Source organism: Opisthorchis viverrini (genome assembly GCF_000715545.1).
Source record: "Opisthorchis viverrini unplaced genomic scaffold opera_v5_15, whole genome shotgun sequence".
NCBI classification, from domain to species: Eukaryota; Metazoa; Platyhelminthes; class Trematoda; order Opisthorchiida; family Opisthorchiidae; genus Opisthorchis; species Opisthorchis viverrini.
Window position 1 is genome coordinate 1062912 of NW_008751671.1, and position 18124 is coordinate 1081035.

Sequence of the window (18124 nt, forward strand, 5' to 3'; positions counted from 1 at the left end):
AACTGTTTGGTAAACATGTCTGAACACTAAAGCAGCTGGTGAGCCCAGTCGACAGCTTGCTTTTCCCACCCGGCGACCGTTCTAAGGCGACTTTGGTGGATTTGGCGATGCTTAGTGATCTTTGAACATTCCAGGGTTATTTTCAGGAGTCTGAGCTTCTTTGTAAGATGTCTTTTACGTCCGCCTGGTCGTTTGTTCCTGTTACTGCTTTTGATGCAACACACACCTACACACCGTGTGTAGACCTCGTTGCATGAAATTTCTTGGACCTCACTTGCCTATTAGCACTCGAAACGAATAATTTTCCTTGTTTGTTCTCAATTTCACGTTTCTGTAATGGGCTTCTTTTCTCCCGTATAGAGCTCAGATGCAGGACTTTGTGGTCCATTAAATGGTTCCTGTAGTAGTAAATGTGCATTCGGTCGATGTGTCTCTTACCGATTCACACCAGTTTCGAGAGCCCTGTTCATTTATGTCCAAGACTGGTTATCTGTTATTGTCTGCACCTTCCTAGAAGTCTTGTGGATCCGACCAACTGGAGTCATGGTCCATTGGCGTGTTTGCGGTTACGTCGTCTAACAGTTGTCTCACTTTCTCAGTATGGTCAGGTTTGTTCACCGCTAATGTGGTCAGCTGTCAGTTGGTCTTGTTGTAATAGTTTCTTCATCCTCTAGGTTTTTGAGTGCCTCTTGTTTTTTCTAAGTTTGTTTGTATATCACCGCTCTTGGGAATGCTGGTTTGTTAGTCTGTCCGATCTGTTTTTGGGTTATCTGAGGCACCGTGTTTGTTTTCAACACACATTTCGTGACTACCAACTGGCGCATCTTCGACGTGGAATTTAAGCTCCTTGGTTAAAATGTCCTATTCTGTCGTATTTATTTGGAAGCCGGATGAGTTTTTGATACGACCTGATTGACGGTTTCTCATAAGTCTATTTTCTACTCTGACTAAGTTTATCCTCGGTGGTTCTAACTTCATTCGATTGCCTGTTTCATTTATACCAAATTCCTTTGGTCTATAACAACGAAGCATTCTCACTGACGACTTGCTTTTCTGAATACCGTTGTGGACGTCTCCAATCATCGTTCTACCATTCGTCTACCATAGTACGTCATCGAAGTTCAAGCACCTTGGGGAGAAAATAAGCCGAGATATTCAACAGCATTGCGGATACAAACAACAATTGATCAATGTAGATTAGGCCCAGATAACAGTACATAGCTAGATATATGCACACAATTATCCGGCGCACTTCCACTGACACACCGCACCGCACCACACCGCATCACAACACCTCACTGACAATGTCACCTCAATTGATAAACATGTGCAACCCAATTACCTGGCTCAGCGAACAGACCAACGACATCCCCATTCTCTGATCGGTCTGTTTTTATTCGTACCAAATACCATGGCGTGGCATCTCACCTAAAGAACCTAAAGCCTAGTCGACTTGGTATCACATGCGCAACTTATTTCTCATTTTATTTCAGGTTATTGTTCACACTTGTTTATTCATTGTTTATTCATTTATACCTCTTCAATGGCATCCTACTTGGGAACTCAAGTTTCCACAGTGGTTTTGGGTATTCTGTTCATCCTACCTGGAATTGTCAAGACAGTAAGACTAAACACTACTCTATACCGTGAGATGGTAAGTTTTGAGGTTTGTCTATTCTATCCTTTGCCTATTGGGTTAGCTCAAAACCTTCAAAAATTTCACGGAAGTATCCCCATTTCGTCACCTGGGTGTCCAGCTTAATCCTCAAGTTTACATGCAATCCACAGGCGTGTTCGAACTAATGCTAGGCACTACGTTGGTGGTTGGAAGTAAACTATCCAAAAAGCTCGCGTGTCTTGGAATCATGGCTTTGATGTTGTTGACTACCTACTGTCAGTTTCTGCTACACGATTACGATGCCGTAGGTTTCTTCACGTTTATCGCCTAATTTCTTCCCCAGACCATTGTTCCCTGTGGCTATTTCTGCCTCTTGGCTTGGATCTACGTATCTCTAGGGCGCATGGAAAAACAAGCTCAGACTATGACAGATGCATACTTTCGACCGAAGACTGACTGATATAAAACCGAAGAAAATGTACAGGTGTCTTTGTTGATTCTTTTCACCGACCATGTCTATGGACATCTTTTCCCGCCCAGTTTCATGCATTTCCACAGATTCTCTCTTTGTCACTCAAATAGAATGCTGTTTCGTACAACTTCGTCTTTTTTAGTAAGCCTTTTTGCCAGACTGAACTAGTTAAAATTCGAGCTCGATACATTTATCGTAATCTACTGTTTTTAGATTAGTATGGTTGATCTAGACACGGAGAGGCCACACTCAATAGCAGATGAAGAAGAAGGCACTTATGGTAACTGCGTTTTCCTGATTTACTCCGATTTACTCCGATTTTTACACAGACATTATTGAAGAGTTCATACTGAAAAATTTGTTGCTGTTTTCCCTTCGGAAAGGGTTCCTCAAAGCAGCTCACTCTGGTGAGTCGGTGTGAACTTTCTCCCTTCTGATTGGGCCGACTAGTTTTTTGTTCGATCCTACAAACCGTGGGAAATCCTCGTGCGAGTTTTACATATTGAATTATATTCATGCTGACTGTCTCAAACCATCGCTGACCCCCATTATGTACAACTGCAATGCGAAAGTCAGCATCCGGAAGCAATATTTCTTTTTATCTGGTTGATATACTCATGAAGACTATTACTTGGACATTGTTTCCTGTCCATACTCGATTTCCCGAAACTTCTTGTAAACGTCCCAAAACCAGCTTTTTCCACTACTGATCTTGAATCATACAGGAATCATTCAATGAATTAGCTCATTCAAGGCAACCTCTTTAATGCGGGAACGCTCACTTCCTTTTTTGTTCATTTGTCTTAAGAGCGGTCCACTAGTCATTCCCAGCCCTAAGTGTTGGGTTGTTCAAACAAAGACGTAACAAGACTTCAAACTACGCCATCGTCGGCTAAAATCGAGTAGAAACCACTTCACTTAAGGCTGTCAAAGTTTTCTAGCTGTCATAACTGACTTATAGAGGGGAACAAAGTAAGCCATGTCTAATCTTAGCACGTCATGAAGCCGTAACTTGTACTGGTCTGCTCCTGCCATCCCGTGTTCATCTTGGCTTCGGTTGTTCGGGTTTTTCCTCTGTGACCTGCAAACCACCTACCTCAGCACTCGAATCTTCGGGATACTGGCCTGCTGAACTACGAGTGAAAGGACAAACGCTCTTCAATGCGAAGTTGTTTATCGGCAAACACGAACTAAATGGTCACAAATCGTAAGACAGGGATGTAAATATCTCATCTGCAGTTTTTAAAAAGTGAACATTCTCAAGCGCCCCCTTGAACTTTCCTTGACATTCTTTGAATATTTAACAATAATGAACTAACACTTCGAAGCGGTTCCGTAGTTTCCGTAGTAACATCCACCTTTCGTCAGATGCGGTGGCGGAGCTTGGAAAAGGCCAGGCACTACTCGCATGCGTCGTTACACTAGTAGTTGTATTCTGTGAACACCGTCTTACGGACCATGCCGAATACCCCTTAGACGCGGTCAGCCACATGATTGTACGCTGTGGTAGCTGTGGTAATTAACAACTTCCCCCCACTGTTTCTTAGTCAACTACCTCTAATAGCTCCTATACTCATGGGCTCTGAATGGATACAAACTTCATGGGTTGCAACTTTTTTAATGATGACCGCTTATTAACTAGGCTTGAGCATTTGTATTTTTCGGCGAATTTCTGGCTCGTGTACATTCCTTCTTGTGTATTCGATAACATGCATTCACTTGCCACATACCAGCACATTCGCTTAACCCCTTTTCTGTCGCACCTCTGTTTCTGTCTTCCCCAGTCTTACTCTTGTTCCATCAATTTTCCTACCACGTTCCCCCGCTTGCCCAGTGGTGTTTAATTGCCACTCGAGATCCTCCGACAAAATCTTCTCAGTCCATACTGCAGGCGCAAATTTCATGGTTGGACTCGCTAATCGCCATTACTGAATCGTTTATCCAGTCGATGGACCAACCATCTTGTTCGTTCCGGGAACCAATGATTAACTATTTAACAAAGGCGCGGAGATCTGTAAGTCAGGCCCCTGTCAAATTTTTCGGGTCGCAGTTCTTCCATAGGGATCATAGTCTTCGGTGGTGTGAGATGAGAATACAAGGTGCCACCTTTTTACAGCATCTGCCTTATTTTTGTTCTACCTAAGCGCATCCGCAGTTTAACCACGTGTTATTTGACCCTAAACCTGGTCATTAATAGAGCAAGTTCGAAGGAACCGGTGGATAACTTCTATGATAAAGTTTCTTGTGTCTCACTCTTATCATCGTTCTTAGGCCGACTGGCTTCTACCTGTTTGCCCGCCGAACTTGCTCTCTCAGGTAGAAGTTATCGTTAAGGGTTTGCACAAAGCGACCGCAGAGTTTATCAGGAACTGCAGTCCTCTAGTTGTTTAAGCACTGTTGATCGGAAAGTCTGTTTCCGACGCTAGCCATCCATGATATTTTTTTGTTATCTCATCAATGTTGGTTCACTTGTCGGGAGCGAAGCCAAAACCTTACGTTGCTTGAGCTGACCTTGCCCGCGTGCTTAGTGCTGCTCTAGATTAGCCAGGATAGATGTCACTCACCAGCCAAACACTTTTAGGGTGCTAGAAGTGCAGGTGTTGACCGACCGTGGTGATGAGGGACAAAAACCGATCTCTTCTGCATATATTTTAACCATTTGGGTCCTCACTTGTTCGGAAATTATAACTGAAATTTTGATTTGAATACATGTCTCCTGATCCTTTTATTTTCTGAGAAGCTCGGCTACCTATCTTTGACCACGTAGAAAACGGGTGGCGCCGTAAATATTTTGGTGCATTGGATGCGCGTAAAACGGACGATGTGTTTGCCTATGTAAAACCAATGACTCAACCGCAATAGACGCAATGACAGGAAATGTGCGTAATGTTCATTTCGTCAATGGATTTGCCTCGTCTCTCAGAGAGACTATCTTCAGGCAAAGGCTAAATTGCGTGTTCCCTAAAGTTGTTCCTTACTCTTAAGATCGCTGAATATTCGATTCTCACTGTACTCCATTTTATGAAGTGCAACTTGTGGGGTTGATAAAAACACTTTGAGGGTTCATTTTGCCAGCTTCGCCATTTTAATCCCTTAGTTCCCGTCACCAAAATGTGTGTTTACAGATTAGATGGTCTCACCTGGGGACTCAACTGAATCTCTCACCTTCAGCAACCATCTGAGTAGTATCTTATCAACTAACTACTTCGATGTTTCGAATATCACTCCAGTCTAAACATGATGTGGCCTTTATATAGCACATTTAGCCGGAGAATAGCATAAACAGGAGATTTAGTTAAGTCACCCTTTACCAGTATATACCAATCTATAAACGGGGGTTATCTCCGCATATTCTGTGTTACGCTTCGATCGATTTCGAGGCGAATGCTGTTTAGTCGACCCGAACCCGGAGACTTACACAAATCTCTCAATTTGGCTTTTGTTTTGTTGCACCTCTTTGCTTTACATGCAGATTATTCATTTACACCTGGAGGCCTTTTCGGAATCTGGAAATATGGCTGTGTTCCTGCAGGAGCTTAATCGACACTTTCCGGCGGACAGCACAGTAGGTTCATGCATCCGCTTCTTCAACCTAGTCAGCACATCCTCTCGTTTTTTATTCATAGGTCACCCTGTATTTCATCTTGAGACGTTCGATTACACTTGTCACACTTTTGTGGTCTATCTTGTTGCAATGACTAAGTTTTCCTTTTTGAGGAGTCCATCTTTAAGAAGGATCCCTTCCTAAAAGAGATCACTTTCAACTAGTTTGTAGAAGTGTGTTTTGTGAGAAGTCATCTGGGGGAATCGCATGGCAAGAGAAGCTCATTTTGGTCGGTCTTTTCAGAGGGGAAAGATCGCTCGATATACATTCAAGTTTGTTATATGTCGCACTTTAGAAAGTCTAAAACCCTAATGTGTAGTCATACCTTGCTTGACCTGACCCGCATTTGTGTTTTCTATAGAGGCCTTACCCCAAAGTGACGTCATGTGAATGTGTCGAAGTTCCTCATATATACAATATACATTCAACTGATTACTACTTTGGATAGATTCATGTTTCACCCATAAAGGTTGTTTAGTTGCACTCCGGATTTAGAACTTTTCACTCCTTGAACTACACATTATTTTACGGAGCCGCATGCACCTCTAGAACTCGTTAACCCAAGAAAATACTATACATTCTGTACAAACATCCACTACCTCGTTTGTTTCGACTGACCGATGTTGGTCCCGAGAATACAAATAACAAATTTGAAACACGGCTCTTCTCCACAAACTTGAAGAGAGCAGAGAGAAACAAGCCGTTGCATAATACACTGAGTGTGTTTTGCTGTCTCTTCGGGTGTATACTGCAGCACAATGTTAGATAAATAAATAAAACAGTACGAAGGTCCTTACCATCGGAATGTCGAAAGCAGGTTAATTGCCCTTTGTTTACGTAGTTCTGGTTTCCATCTTCTGATCGTAATAGATTCGGCAAACCGTAGCACCTTACCGTCGGTGATCCTTTACACGTGAATACCTGATCGACACAGTGCCCTTTCGTGAGTAAATTACATGCTATGGATGAAGTCAGTATGGATCACATACTTACCTCAGAATTAGAATTTGTAGTCGGGCGTGTTGGGGCGAATCGGTTGAATTGATTGACTGAATTGTCCGACTCACTCGCGCTGGCCCATTGATCTCTCTCAATCACATTCACCCAAATTTGCGATCGCCCTACTTATCGACCCAGTGTCATGCTTTCTCCGACCGACCGGTCACACCGACGTGTATTTGCAGGGAGTGTGGTGCATGTACCTACGAGAACAGTCACATGTTCCCAATATTTGATGCCTGGAACGCGGCCACTTATGGGTTCGATTTTAGCTGGCTAAAATTTTGGTCAGTACATGTAATAAAGCTTGGCGTAGCTCGGGAGTTAAGGTGCAAGCTTGTTGGTTCGGAACCAACCCCAGTATCTCAACTGCTCCTGTCTGCGCTTCGACAACCTGGCAGTATCTCATGTCTCATGCTTCCCTCGGATGGCTTGTAGCTAGGCACCGAAAGGATGTTACATGTGAGCCATTATTTTATACTTACGTATTAGACACAAACAGCAGCATGGTCAGTTGTTTGAGTAGAGTTCAAGGGGTAATTAATTGTCAACACCAACTCAACATGTCCAACTGTCATTTGTACGCTGAGTCAGTGCGCCAACAAACTGAGGCCAAATGGCGTTAAATTTGTTAACCATTTTTTCAGTGGGTGTTAAAATTCGTTTAACGCGTCGCAGACTATAAGACAGCTGAGGAAGGCTAGCGGGCAGCGGTAAAATAGGTAAAAATGCTTCTGATCTAACTCTTTTCTCCCACAATGTGCTGCTCGGCTATTCGGCAAGTTGATCCGGGCACGACCGAACAGGGTACGGTTGATTCACCACTGATTGTTTTCCACTCTTTTCTAAAACGTTTTTGGTTGGTTGTTCTTTCACCCACCTTGAAAAAGTGATTACTTTGAAGTAGAAAAGTCTATTATCAGTGGGATCAAGTGTGAAACCGATCAAGAGGTTTGTTTGTTGTTCTCAGCTGTAATAGTTATCCATTAAACGGGGCCTTGGTTATTGCTACAAGTCTCACAACCATTCTTACTGTGATATACTGCTCCTTACTTTTGTGGCTAACGCTTTTACTAAGACCCGTAATCCGTGCACTGCATCTCGGTGACCCTGTTTTCTGTACCTCTTTGTATCCTGCTTACTTTTCATTCCAAAGGATCCTGTAACTCGGCAGTACCGTTTGAAATTCGCTCAGCTGCTCATGTCCAAGACCAGAACACAGCGCTATCTGGATGAGCGGTGGCTACCTCACAGGTCCAGCACACTTTCTGATCTGACAGACCTTGCTTGGAAAGTTGCGCAACAATTTCCGGACGTACTATTAGATAAGGTTTGTTCCAGAATATTTTGCTCAGGACTATCCCACTTATGCGTCACAGCTTTCTGCAATATAAAATGTGGCGTTGGTTATGCTGACAAAGTTTCGACTAGCTGTCTGTCTGTTGATTTGCTTTATTTTTTATAAGGGAGACAACCAGCAGCGAAGTGGGAGGCCGGGGTTCCTAAATTCGTTTAGTTAGGCGATATCACCCACTGAGTATAGGGGAGACGGACCGACATCTCATAGGTTAATCACTTGATCTGTCAGCGACGACCTGCATGCGCTTGGAAACCTTTTACCTTGTGGCCTCGGCCGAAAATGTTTTTTTCACTGCCTTCACCTGTTGGAGGTGCTCCGATTTAGATAAACGGATGAAAGCGGATATGAGATGCTATAACCTGTTGAAAAGTCCATTGGTTCTCCTTCGAAAAAAGCCAGGTGAACCCTAATTCCAGACTAGCAATCGCTTAGACATAAACCAGCGAATCGCGACGCATTTGCGATGCAACGACGAGAAAATGCACGGTAACCCATGGTGGTTAAATGAGGTATATAGTGGACCCGCAATCAGGACTGAACGGACACAGATAATCAAATACCGATGGGATGAGCTGATAGTTAATATCTGGGATGAACAACCCGTTAATTATACCCAAAGGTACAGTTGTGGTCACTTAATTGGCAATCCAGCACTGAACATGGCTGTGCACGCTCTCCTTTTCTCCGAGAACATCGAACGTAGCAATAGGTTTTCACGTTGTCCAGTGAGCACCTGTTAGATTCAGTTGAATGAAACCACACGTTTCAACAAGCGTCATCAAACGAGTTGGTGCGAATCGTCTGATCCATTCGTGACTAACCGACTAATCGGAATAATCGGTAAATTAATGAAACCGGTGCACTTCTAGTCCACCTTTCTACTTAATCAATGGCCATGGTCGAACCACGTTTCAAAAGCCATGGGTAAATTATAGGATATGATTCGCCGGCCTAGCCACGAATGTGTTGACCTACTCGACCGTTTAGAATAATGAGGAAGACGGGAGACGTCACAGTCAACCAATATTGATGTAGCGGTGATCATAACTTTCATGTATGCTCCCTCATCCGTTGACGCCTGACGAGTACACTGTTGCTTGATCTTACCCATCTGCTCTATCATTATGACTACTACTCACGCTGCGTTTTTCAACCGGTTTAGTCAGGTAATTGAGTGTGGTTCGGCCAACTCACTTGTGAAAATTTGGCCAATCCGACTGATCGGAGAAAGCAGAAAGTTTATCCATCCATCCATCTGTCTACCTACCTACCTATCTATCTATCTCTCTATCAATGCACCAGCGTGAATATATCAACACAAAAAGGTTTGGACGAGATAATTCTTCGCAGTCTACACATTGCCTGCTCCCCCGAATCACACAACACAACTCGGCCTTTAGACTTTACTGTTTTCCACTGCAAAACACCCGTATGTCCCACTGACGCTGCAAATATACCGCCAGGTAACAATGACCCAGACAGTCATTTACCATTAAGCTGTCAGTGCAAACAATGCTAGTGACAAATTTACTCATTTAATAGATCGAAATGAACGTACCTTGACATTAACGTCAAGGATACCATGTCGTGAATGTAAACTCTTGGCCTTTCGGTGACTAATATTATGGCTCTGAGGACTGGCAAAATGTTTGCAAGATTGATGCACATTTCTTGGAAAATTCAAGCAAACAGAACGAACTTTTACCGCGAGAGGATAAACAATGGCTAGCATATCCACCCTGAGCACCTAAGGCAGTCCAGTGGGTCTTAAAAGGGTAGTTTATGTACTCTATGCCAAGGTCAGATTGCTAAAAACAATCCCAGAATGTCCGAAACCTACTGACGCCATCAAACGTCACCAAAATCTCAGTAGGGAAGCCCGCAAGCGTCCAGGCCAGTCAATTCAGCAACGGCCTAGGGGTGATCAGGCACACCAGACAATAACGGCCGACAATAAAATGTGTTCCGACATTTCATGGAAGATGATGGTTATTCATCGAGCGCTGATCAAACAGCCTGGATCAATGTCAACAGTGTCCTTTAAATAGCACGGGGCCTCTTGTATCTTTTGCTCTTGCTTGTTCGCAATGAGGTTGTTCCTTATTGGCGAGTTTTTTCTGACACCAAAGTTCTGGAGCGAGAGAGCATTTAGATACAGCAGGTTGGCGACGTCCGAATCTATGCAAATCTGACAATAACTACTGAAGCTTTGAGGAAAATTCCATTGCCGCCACAAAACCAGTTTGAAGAGGTACAATTGCGAAGCTTTGACGTGGCAACTCAATTCAACCACCAAATTCCGCCCCAGATGCAAACTCCGTCGGATCGATCGCCAACAGCCTAGCGGAGTTCCATTGTGAGCCTGATACTGGTCTGATCCTTGATTCTTGGTTCAAACCTTCGAAGTCGAACTGAAACACAGATGATACCTGGTGAGTGCTCCGATTGTTCAGAAGACTTGGTATAACGGAACACACACGGCGTTCCAACTTCATCATGCCAGAGCACAGGCAAGATCTCAACTTTGACGAAACCGTGCAGTAACAAATTTTGGCGAGCGTTCTTCCCTCATGCTCGGAGGAATCCAATTATTCAGTGGATGACCGGTCGATTATGGGTTTGCTTTACCGGTAGTTTAAAACAGTCGGGGAACTACCAAGCTACGAAAAGTCTCACGTGTGGCTCAGCCTAACACTGAGTCATTTGTACGTTTTTTGCTGTATTTTTTCGGGACTGTTCCTTCCATGATGTCCAGTCTCTGCACCTCAACTTTCATTCCAATCCGCCCAGTAGTCTGCTTACTATGGCATTATCCGGCATGTGTCTCCGATTCGTACGACCTACGGTTTTTAGTTGCGTATCGATGATAACACGTGACCACACTATAAACGCAGTTGTTTGTCGCCCTGTTAGGTGAAGCAGAATCCCAGCACGTATTCAACATTGTCGCCGGCCATAGTCGCAATATAATAATCAGAGGTACATTAAAAGTACTGAACTGAACTCTTCGTCGCACAAAGCAAGAAGTAAATGAGTTTGAACAAATGGATCCATCGAAAACGGTGATACGGCGAGCGAAGCGGGCTGTCATCGCGGAGTAAAAACCTATTGTGATTGCATTGTACCTCTTTCAAACCAGGTAAATCTGAGTTGCAACTTGAAGAAACTTGTGCAGAACATCCTTGGTAACTGTGTGTGCACTGTGTTTGATGCAACGAATTGGTTCTTCATTGGTCGTCTCTATGTTTCTGAACAACTCGCTGGTCTGTGTTATGTCCGAGCAATTTTCGGACAACTGTTTCTGTAAACTCTCTACGGGCTAATCGATTTTGCCTTGTGATTCTTCAGAAAAACAACGCCTTGAGAATGACCCTGTGGACTAAAGTGGTGCATACGCTTTGATAGTTCGTTCAAAATGCACGAGAACTGATTCACTTCTGTTGAGGTCGTTTCAGAAGGTATTACAGAAAATTACAGTTTTTTCTCGACTCAGCTATGCCTTGAATGTTAGGCTGCCGGCGCCGTCGTTGGAAGCACAAATTCATCTGATAATTATCACTAGATAATTTAAGTCAGTGTAAAATGAAGTTTTGGGCAACTACATACACTGATGCTGTCCAAAATTGTGGATCATTCCCACTTGATTATGCAGAACACAGAAATGACAGTGTTCACCAAAAGCACACTGTGACTTACTAGGTGAACGGAAAGATATCCCAACCAGTTGGGTGGGACAGTTTACATCATGATGTGCACTGTTGTCCTGTTACAGAGAGATGATTCCACCCAATAGACTGACAGGTCCTTTGGTCGCCCACTTCCGTTAGCCGGAATATTTACGGTCGCAGGCACTTCGAAATCATTCTTCCAACCCCAGCGCTCAGCTCGTCTGACAGCCTTTCACGTTCGCACCCAACTTGTGGGTGGCATACCGTCAGGAACGATAATAATGTTACAGTCAGAATAAAAGCATGACTGGCGAGAATTGTGGGAACGGTGTTAAAAAAAAAGGAACAGCATCACTCGGGGTGGACATTTTCCCAATCAGACATAGTCACCGGTATACCGGCACGGGCAGGGAAGCACAGTTACTATGCGGTTTTGAAGAGAGTATCGAGAAAGATCAGATCGTTAGGATTTTAAGGTGGCAGGCAAGAAATAATGAGCAGAAACCTTGACGACCTGAAACATACAGACAACATTGTTTCCGTTCTCGAAAACAGCAAGCATTACTAGAAAAAGCCTTTCAAGGTCGTGTTTCGTGTCCTGTCGGTCGTACAGTCTTTGAACATGCCTCTAAGTATTGAAGAAATGACAGTGGAAGTCTGGAACATCATACGTATTTCGGAAGTTGCCTTATCTCTGAGACAGTGTGATAGACACAAATCTCAGAGGCCAGGATTGCGTTTGCCAATTGGCGCCACTTGTAGTGTCAAAAAGTCATCTCACTGGATCTCAACGGACGCGGTATGGATCGTTATCCACTGTTACCCTCCTGCTGCAGAATCTATCAGTCAGACCGATGTACGCCGATTTGGTTCTCCTCCCCCCCCCCTACGTCTTTATACTTGCATTACAATTTTCAGGTTTCGTATATTCTTCAACTGGTAAATAATCGAGACCATGGCTTCTAGCACGGAAGACGTATGGAATTTTGTTCATCCAGCACTACCTTGACAATCAGCTGCATTCACTTGATTGTAAAAATCTCCGAAAAATTTCGCCCACGGCACCCGAAACGTCGGATTATGACATCTCATTCCATCAGGCTGCATTTTGACTTTGGACTTTCCTTATTGCTTTTCCCTTGCCCTTCTGCTCTCCTCGGATTGCGCACCCGCTGAAGACAACGTTTGGTGAAAATGAGGATTTCTAATTGAACAGTTGTATAAATCCGTTACTAAAGCAAACCGTTTGTTACAGGAGTGACAATGCTCCTGGATAGCCCTCTTCCCGATTGCTTTAACAGTTTCACTATCAGACTGCTACACATATTATCCCCGAAATCAGTTGGATAGCAATAACCGTCACCCAAACAGTGCCTGTTTGCGTTTTTGCACAGCCCGGAATATTTTCTCTCAGCTCTTTGTTCGTTCATCAGCTCGAACACCCTAACAACCACATACGCCAAAATGTGTGCCCAATGTCGCCCCTGTCCATTCACACCGCTGCATATTTTTATGTACTGATGTCCGGTGCACCCGCACTGTATACGGCATCGCGTCCGGCGTCTTGAAACACCGCTTCGCGATAAGCTAGTCTCGACTGAATCGTCAGCTATTAGTTCGTACACCGTGCTGAACCAACAGCTGTTGGTTTCGTGCCATTTGTGTTCCTGCAACATTTGGGTTGAAATAAGATTTTTCCACCGAGGGTGCACCTGGGCTTGTCTTTCAAATGCAGTGGCAAGCTATTAGACCGTTGTTTTCTGAACATTATACGCTCCTGTCAGATCAGTCCATTTTTTGCTGGTACAGGCTCTTCAGTCTTTTAGGACAGTGAAAGGTTAACTACTTGCTGGATGTGGTAGTTTGGATTGTGATCATCTTAATCAATACACGACTTGACATCGTCTAACACCAGTCAATATAGTACTGTTACGGTGAGAAACCAGATGCTTAGAGACAAAAATCGATATTTATGGATGTTTTCCAAAAGAGGGGAAATAAGCTCCACCAGTTACTGCACCCCCGGTCTACACCGAGGACTACTGTGCATGCGGATACGAAAGCTCGAGAAGTGAACATGCACAATCCTCATAAAACTACTCCAGAATTGCACTGGAACACTATCCCAGAAAGTATTCCCACGAATAAATTCCGAACATGGCTATTAATCAGGTTTGTTTGATTTGCAACCGGTCGTTCTGTTAGGCTTCGTTGCCCAACGAACCGCCATGGTTCGCTACATAGACCATAAGAATGGATCCCGCATAGTCATGAAACCTGCCGTGCAACCTGTTTTCCACGTTTAGCAATACCCTACCTGAGCAGTCCTCTTCGCGAGAAAACTCCCAAATTCGACCACTTGTCTAACATCCATGTTGCCTGTAGGAGGTACCAAAACTAAAACAGTTTAATTTGCAAAATATTGCTTCTCTCCTGGAGCCTACATAGTATCATGGCATGCCGTCATAGCCCCAAAGTTAGAACACTTGAAATCTCTTCTTTCCCAAGCCGATAAGTTGGTAGCATTAGGAGTTAGAAACGACCAAAGACCTCTTATGCTGCACACACCGTGCAGAACGGGTATCCTATGTACCTATGTTGTACAGTTTTGGGGGTTCTAATAATAATCGTTCAGCTATAGCACCCTTTCGGTGCCCAACTGCCATGCCACCCAAAGGTTGCACGAGGCCTGGGATACTGCCAGGTTGCCCAAGCCTATACAGGGGAAGTCCAGAGGCAGAGGTCGGGTTCGAACCACGGACCTTGCGGTCAGTAAATTCGCGCTCTAACCACTTGAGGCATCTCGCCCATTTTGGGGTTCTAAATGGTGCCCGTTATGTGTGGATAGTTAGAATCACCCTAAAGGTCCCCAGCTGTTCCATTTCTATGCCGTATCCATCACGATCAAGCGATTGCGAGTGCGTTCAACCTGAGCTACAATTTACGCATCTTGAGGGAAATTCCAACATCACCATATCATGCTGACGCTGATTCACCTAGCCACTTGGTCAACTCCACTCAGCCGGGAAACCTGTGTCGCTGTTCCTGGTAAGCGCATGAACAAACTTATCGGGTGAATTCTCATTCGGAAGCTCAAACGTATTGATTCGTATTGAAACAAGTAAGGACGTCAGACAACCGGTAGTCCAATCTACTGTGAATAAAACATAAGTCGCGAACACTTGGAAGACAAATGTAATGGGGTGAAACAGTGGGAAAGCATGAACCGGCCAATATTCTTTGTGCACTTTCGAAAAACTTCGGACCAATTCGTGTACACTAGCTTGGAAAGCTGTGAGCAACGAGTCCTTCGATATCGGGCAAAGGAACCCAATGGAAACATGCAGCAGTCAAACTGCAGATTCAACAACGGACGGCTTATCCTATTCCAAGTCAGTCTAAACCTATCCGTCTTGGCTCGCCAACGGATACGGGGAACCATAGACGAAAATTCGGTGTCATATGAAGACGCATTGCAGATGAGCTTCCTCATAGTAGTCTAGGAAGCCTACCAGCCAGTGATGCTTGTTATCCCGTAACGCCCCCTCAATCACTACGCCCGGCTGGTTTTCCTTGCCTACGAAACTGTTATGCCGAAATGTGAGCGTTTCTGCATTCAAACAAACTGTGATCCATAGATAAGCTTCGGGTGCCGATCAGGAGGTAACAATATAGGAGGGTAACTTCGTACGACTCTTCCTTCAGTCGACGATTATACCCGTTTGGTGTATCATTATCCGCTCTTCGATGTAATCAAACCGTGCGCCCTTATTGACAGTGACGACAGTCACATCTTGGATAGCAATTGTTTTGGCTGCTTTTTGGAACCTATAGCTTCGAAACTATAGTAATCCTTTTGAGATGGACCATTTTGCTGAGTTCGCACTTTGACCTTGTCGTTCTTTGCGATGCGCATTTTAAGCAGACAACCTGCTTCGGTACCGGACATTCCATATCTGATATCATCAGATCCCCAATTAATCCCTCTTCGTTTTTTTATTCGTTTCCTGTTCCAATTTCTATCTATACCGTGACCTTGTTCTTTCCCCTTTATTCCTTTGTAGATTGGAACAAGTGAGTGGAGTGATGTGGACGTTATCCTTCGACATCTGAATACGGCAATGTCTTTGTGCCTGCGTGAATACTTTCGGGACCGTTCTGAGTGCACTGAGCAAGATATTCTGGAATTTGCGCATTTTGCTGACACCCAATCCCTGCCTTCCCAATTATTTTAAACCACAAGCTCAAACACCGCATTTCTATGTTCCCTATGAGTCATTTTCAAATTCACAAGATATAGATGAAACTTTTTACCTTTTCTTATTTTCTCTTCGGTTATTTAGGTGGGGTCGTCATTTTGTACATGTACCTTGTTATATTCCGATCATTACAGTAATGATGACAGACTATCTTGCCTTCAGGTAGGAACGATTTATGTTCTAAAAACAACTGCTTCAATATTCACCGCTCCTAATTCCAATGTGATCTACGTGGAGAGTGTACAGTTTTCACTTTTCACTCCATGCGCCCATGTCGATGTGTCTAACGATAACATGAACCCCTTTTTAACTTAATTTTGGATTGGTTGAGGGAATGTACAGATCTCATCCTTAAAATCACAATTACCGGATGCATCGCCTTGATTGATAGATTCATAATTTTTATTTCAATACTCATTAACGGATAGAAGAAGGGTTGTGTAATCATTCCGCCCTCACCCGTGTAGTTGGGTCTCTCTGGAACTGATTCGATTGACCGACGCGTCCCATAATCAGTTTTTGTTGAATTATTGGCCTCGAATTCACGCTGCAATACTAAAATTTCGGGACAGTTCAGTTTCCTGACTGAACTACTCAAGATTCTTGAGGTTATACTCCAGGTTTGGCGAATTGTTCTAATTATCTGTTGAAACCAGATGATGTGACTACGCAACATCAATATTGTGTCGTCGATCAGAGACGTGACTTCTACGCGCAGAGGACATACGAAAGATATCAGTTTTTTTACCATTGGTGTCGAATCTGGTGCGAACATCGGATTAATACTGCTGAGGTACGCGAGATGGTTTTAGGGGAAAGGATCTCTCACGCGATGGTTGAATTACTCACGCTTCACAGATTACGCTGGTTAGGAGTACAACGTATGCCGGTACACCGTCTGAGCTCTATTTGGTCTGAGTGGAAATGACCACGTGGTGACCTGGCAAAAAAGTATGAAAACACTGACCAGTAACCTGAGTCCGGTCGACAGCTGCTGCCTCCGTGGATAGGACGTTTTGGGCCCCGAAACGTGACGCATGAAACTACCAAAACATGAGTTCTATGTCTAGCCCGCCAGTTAAAATCATTAGAAGAATAACCGTTTCACAGCGGAACCCCTCAATGAAGACCATCTTCCTACTAAGGTGATGGTGATATTGTGGGTCTCAGTCTTCAGTGACTCAACATGAGTATTTGTAAGACTAACCTCTATCCTGTCAACTTTTATTGTTTCGTTCCCCACCTGTAAGCTGCATGTCTCAAAATGGCAATTCCCCTATAATCTAAACCGACTCCGTCGCACGAAACGTCCCGCTGAATTGACCACCTAAATCCAGAGGCAATAAATCATTTGTACGAACAGATTTTATGAGGAGCCACAGTGACAAACTTTAACTGCTGTATGCAGATAATGAGATTGCTGTGAGTGTTCGCGATCGGCATTCTTTTTGAGGCCACCATATTTCAGCTACCGAACAGCCGTACCATCACCATTCCAAGCAAGTGGAAGACAAAACGACTCATATGCACAGGTGGAAGTCAAATGTATCTATGAAACCTAAGAATTGGAATTTGATGCCAAGTTTAGAATGTAGACTACAACACAGCCACATCAAAAGAGAGGATGCCGCTGAGCACACGCTGGCTCTGTCCACTGTTCACACATCTTTCGTTATTTTGCCGACCGGTCGATGATGAAACGTGCATCGACAGAACGTAGGACGGTCGGACGACGCCTCGGCATTTCTATGACCTTAAGCATATTGCTGTGATGGCCACACTCACCAGCTGGTAATCAACAGCCTTCGGGAATTTGCAGAGCTTGTCGTCGGTGGAAGGATATGTGCTGGTTCAGGCTGGATCCGGAAAATTGCAGCCAACTACAAACGGCCAAGTTCGGCACCTCTGTTTGGAATAAGAAATCTGAATCTTTCTGACCAGCCTGTTAGAACAATTCAGAGTCTGAGTCAGTAATATGAAATAGTTCGACAAGCTAACACAGTGTTACTGGGTGCAATAACCAATTTCTGTATTCCCAGATTTTCAGGACGGATTCGATTCCGCTGATCAGGCTGTTTTCCTTAACATGATTACTCAGTGAGAATTTCCTCGTAATTTGTTACTATAGTCATATATATATATAT

The 18124-nt window shown here is 44.0% G+C and overlaps 1 protein-coding gene across 1 annotated transcript; it reads left to right on the plus strand.

Moving 5' to 3' along the window:
• Positions 1 to 1507: 1507 nt before the first annotated feature.
• T265_01391 (hypothetical protein) lies at positions 1508 to 16383 on the plus strand (the record flags this gene model as incomplete). The annotated part of the gene is made up of 4 exons (XM_009165417.1): positions 1508 to 1654; positions 5563 to 5655; positions 7850 to 8023; positions 15786 to 16383. The coding sequence occupies 4 exons, from the start codon at positions 1544 to 1546 to the stop codon at positions 15954 to 15956; spliced, it is 549 nt and encodes a 182-aa protein (XP_009163681.1).
• Between the last annotated feature and the right edge of the window lie 1741 nt (positions 16384 to 18124).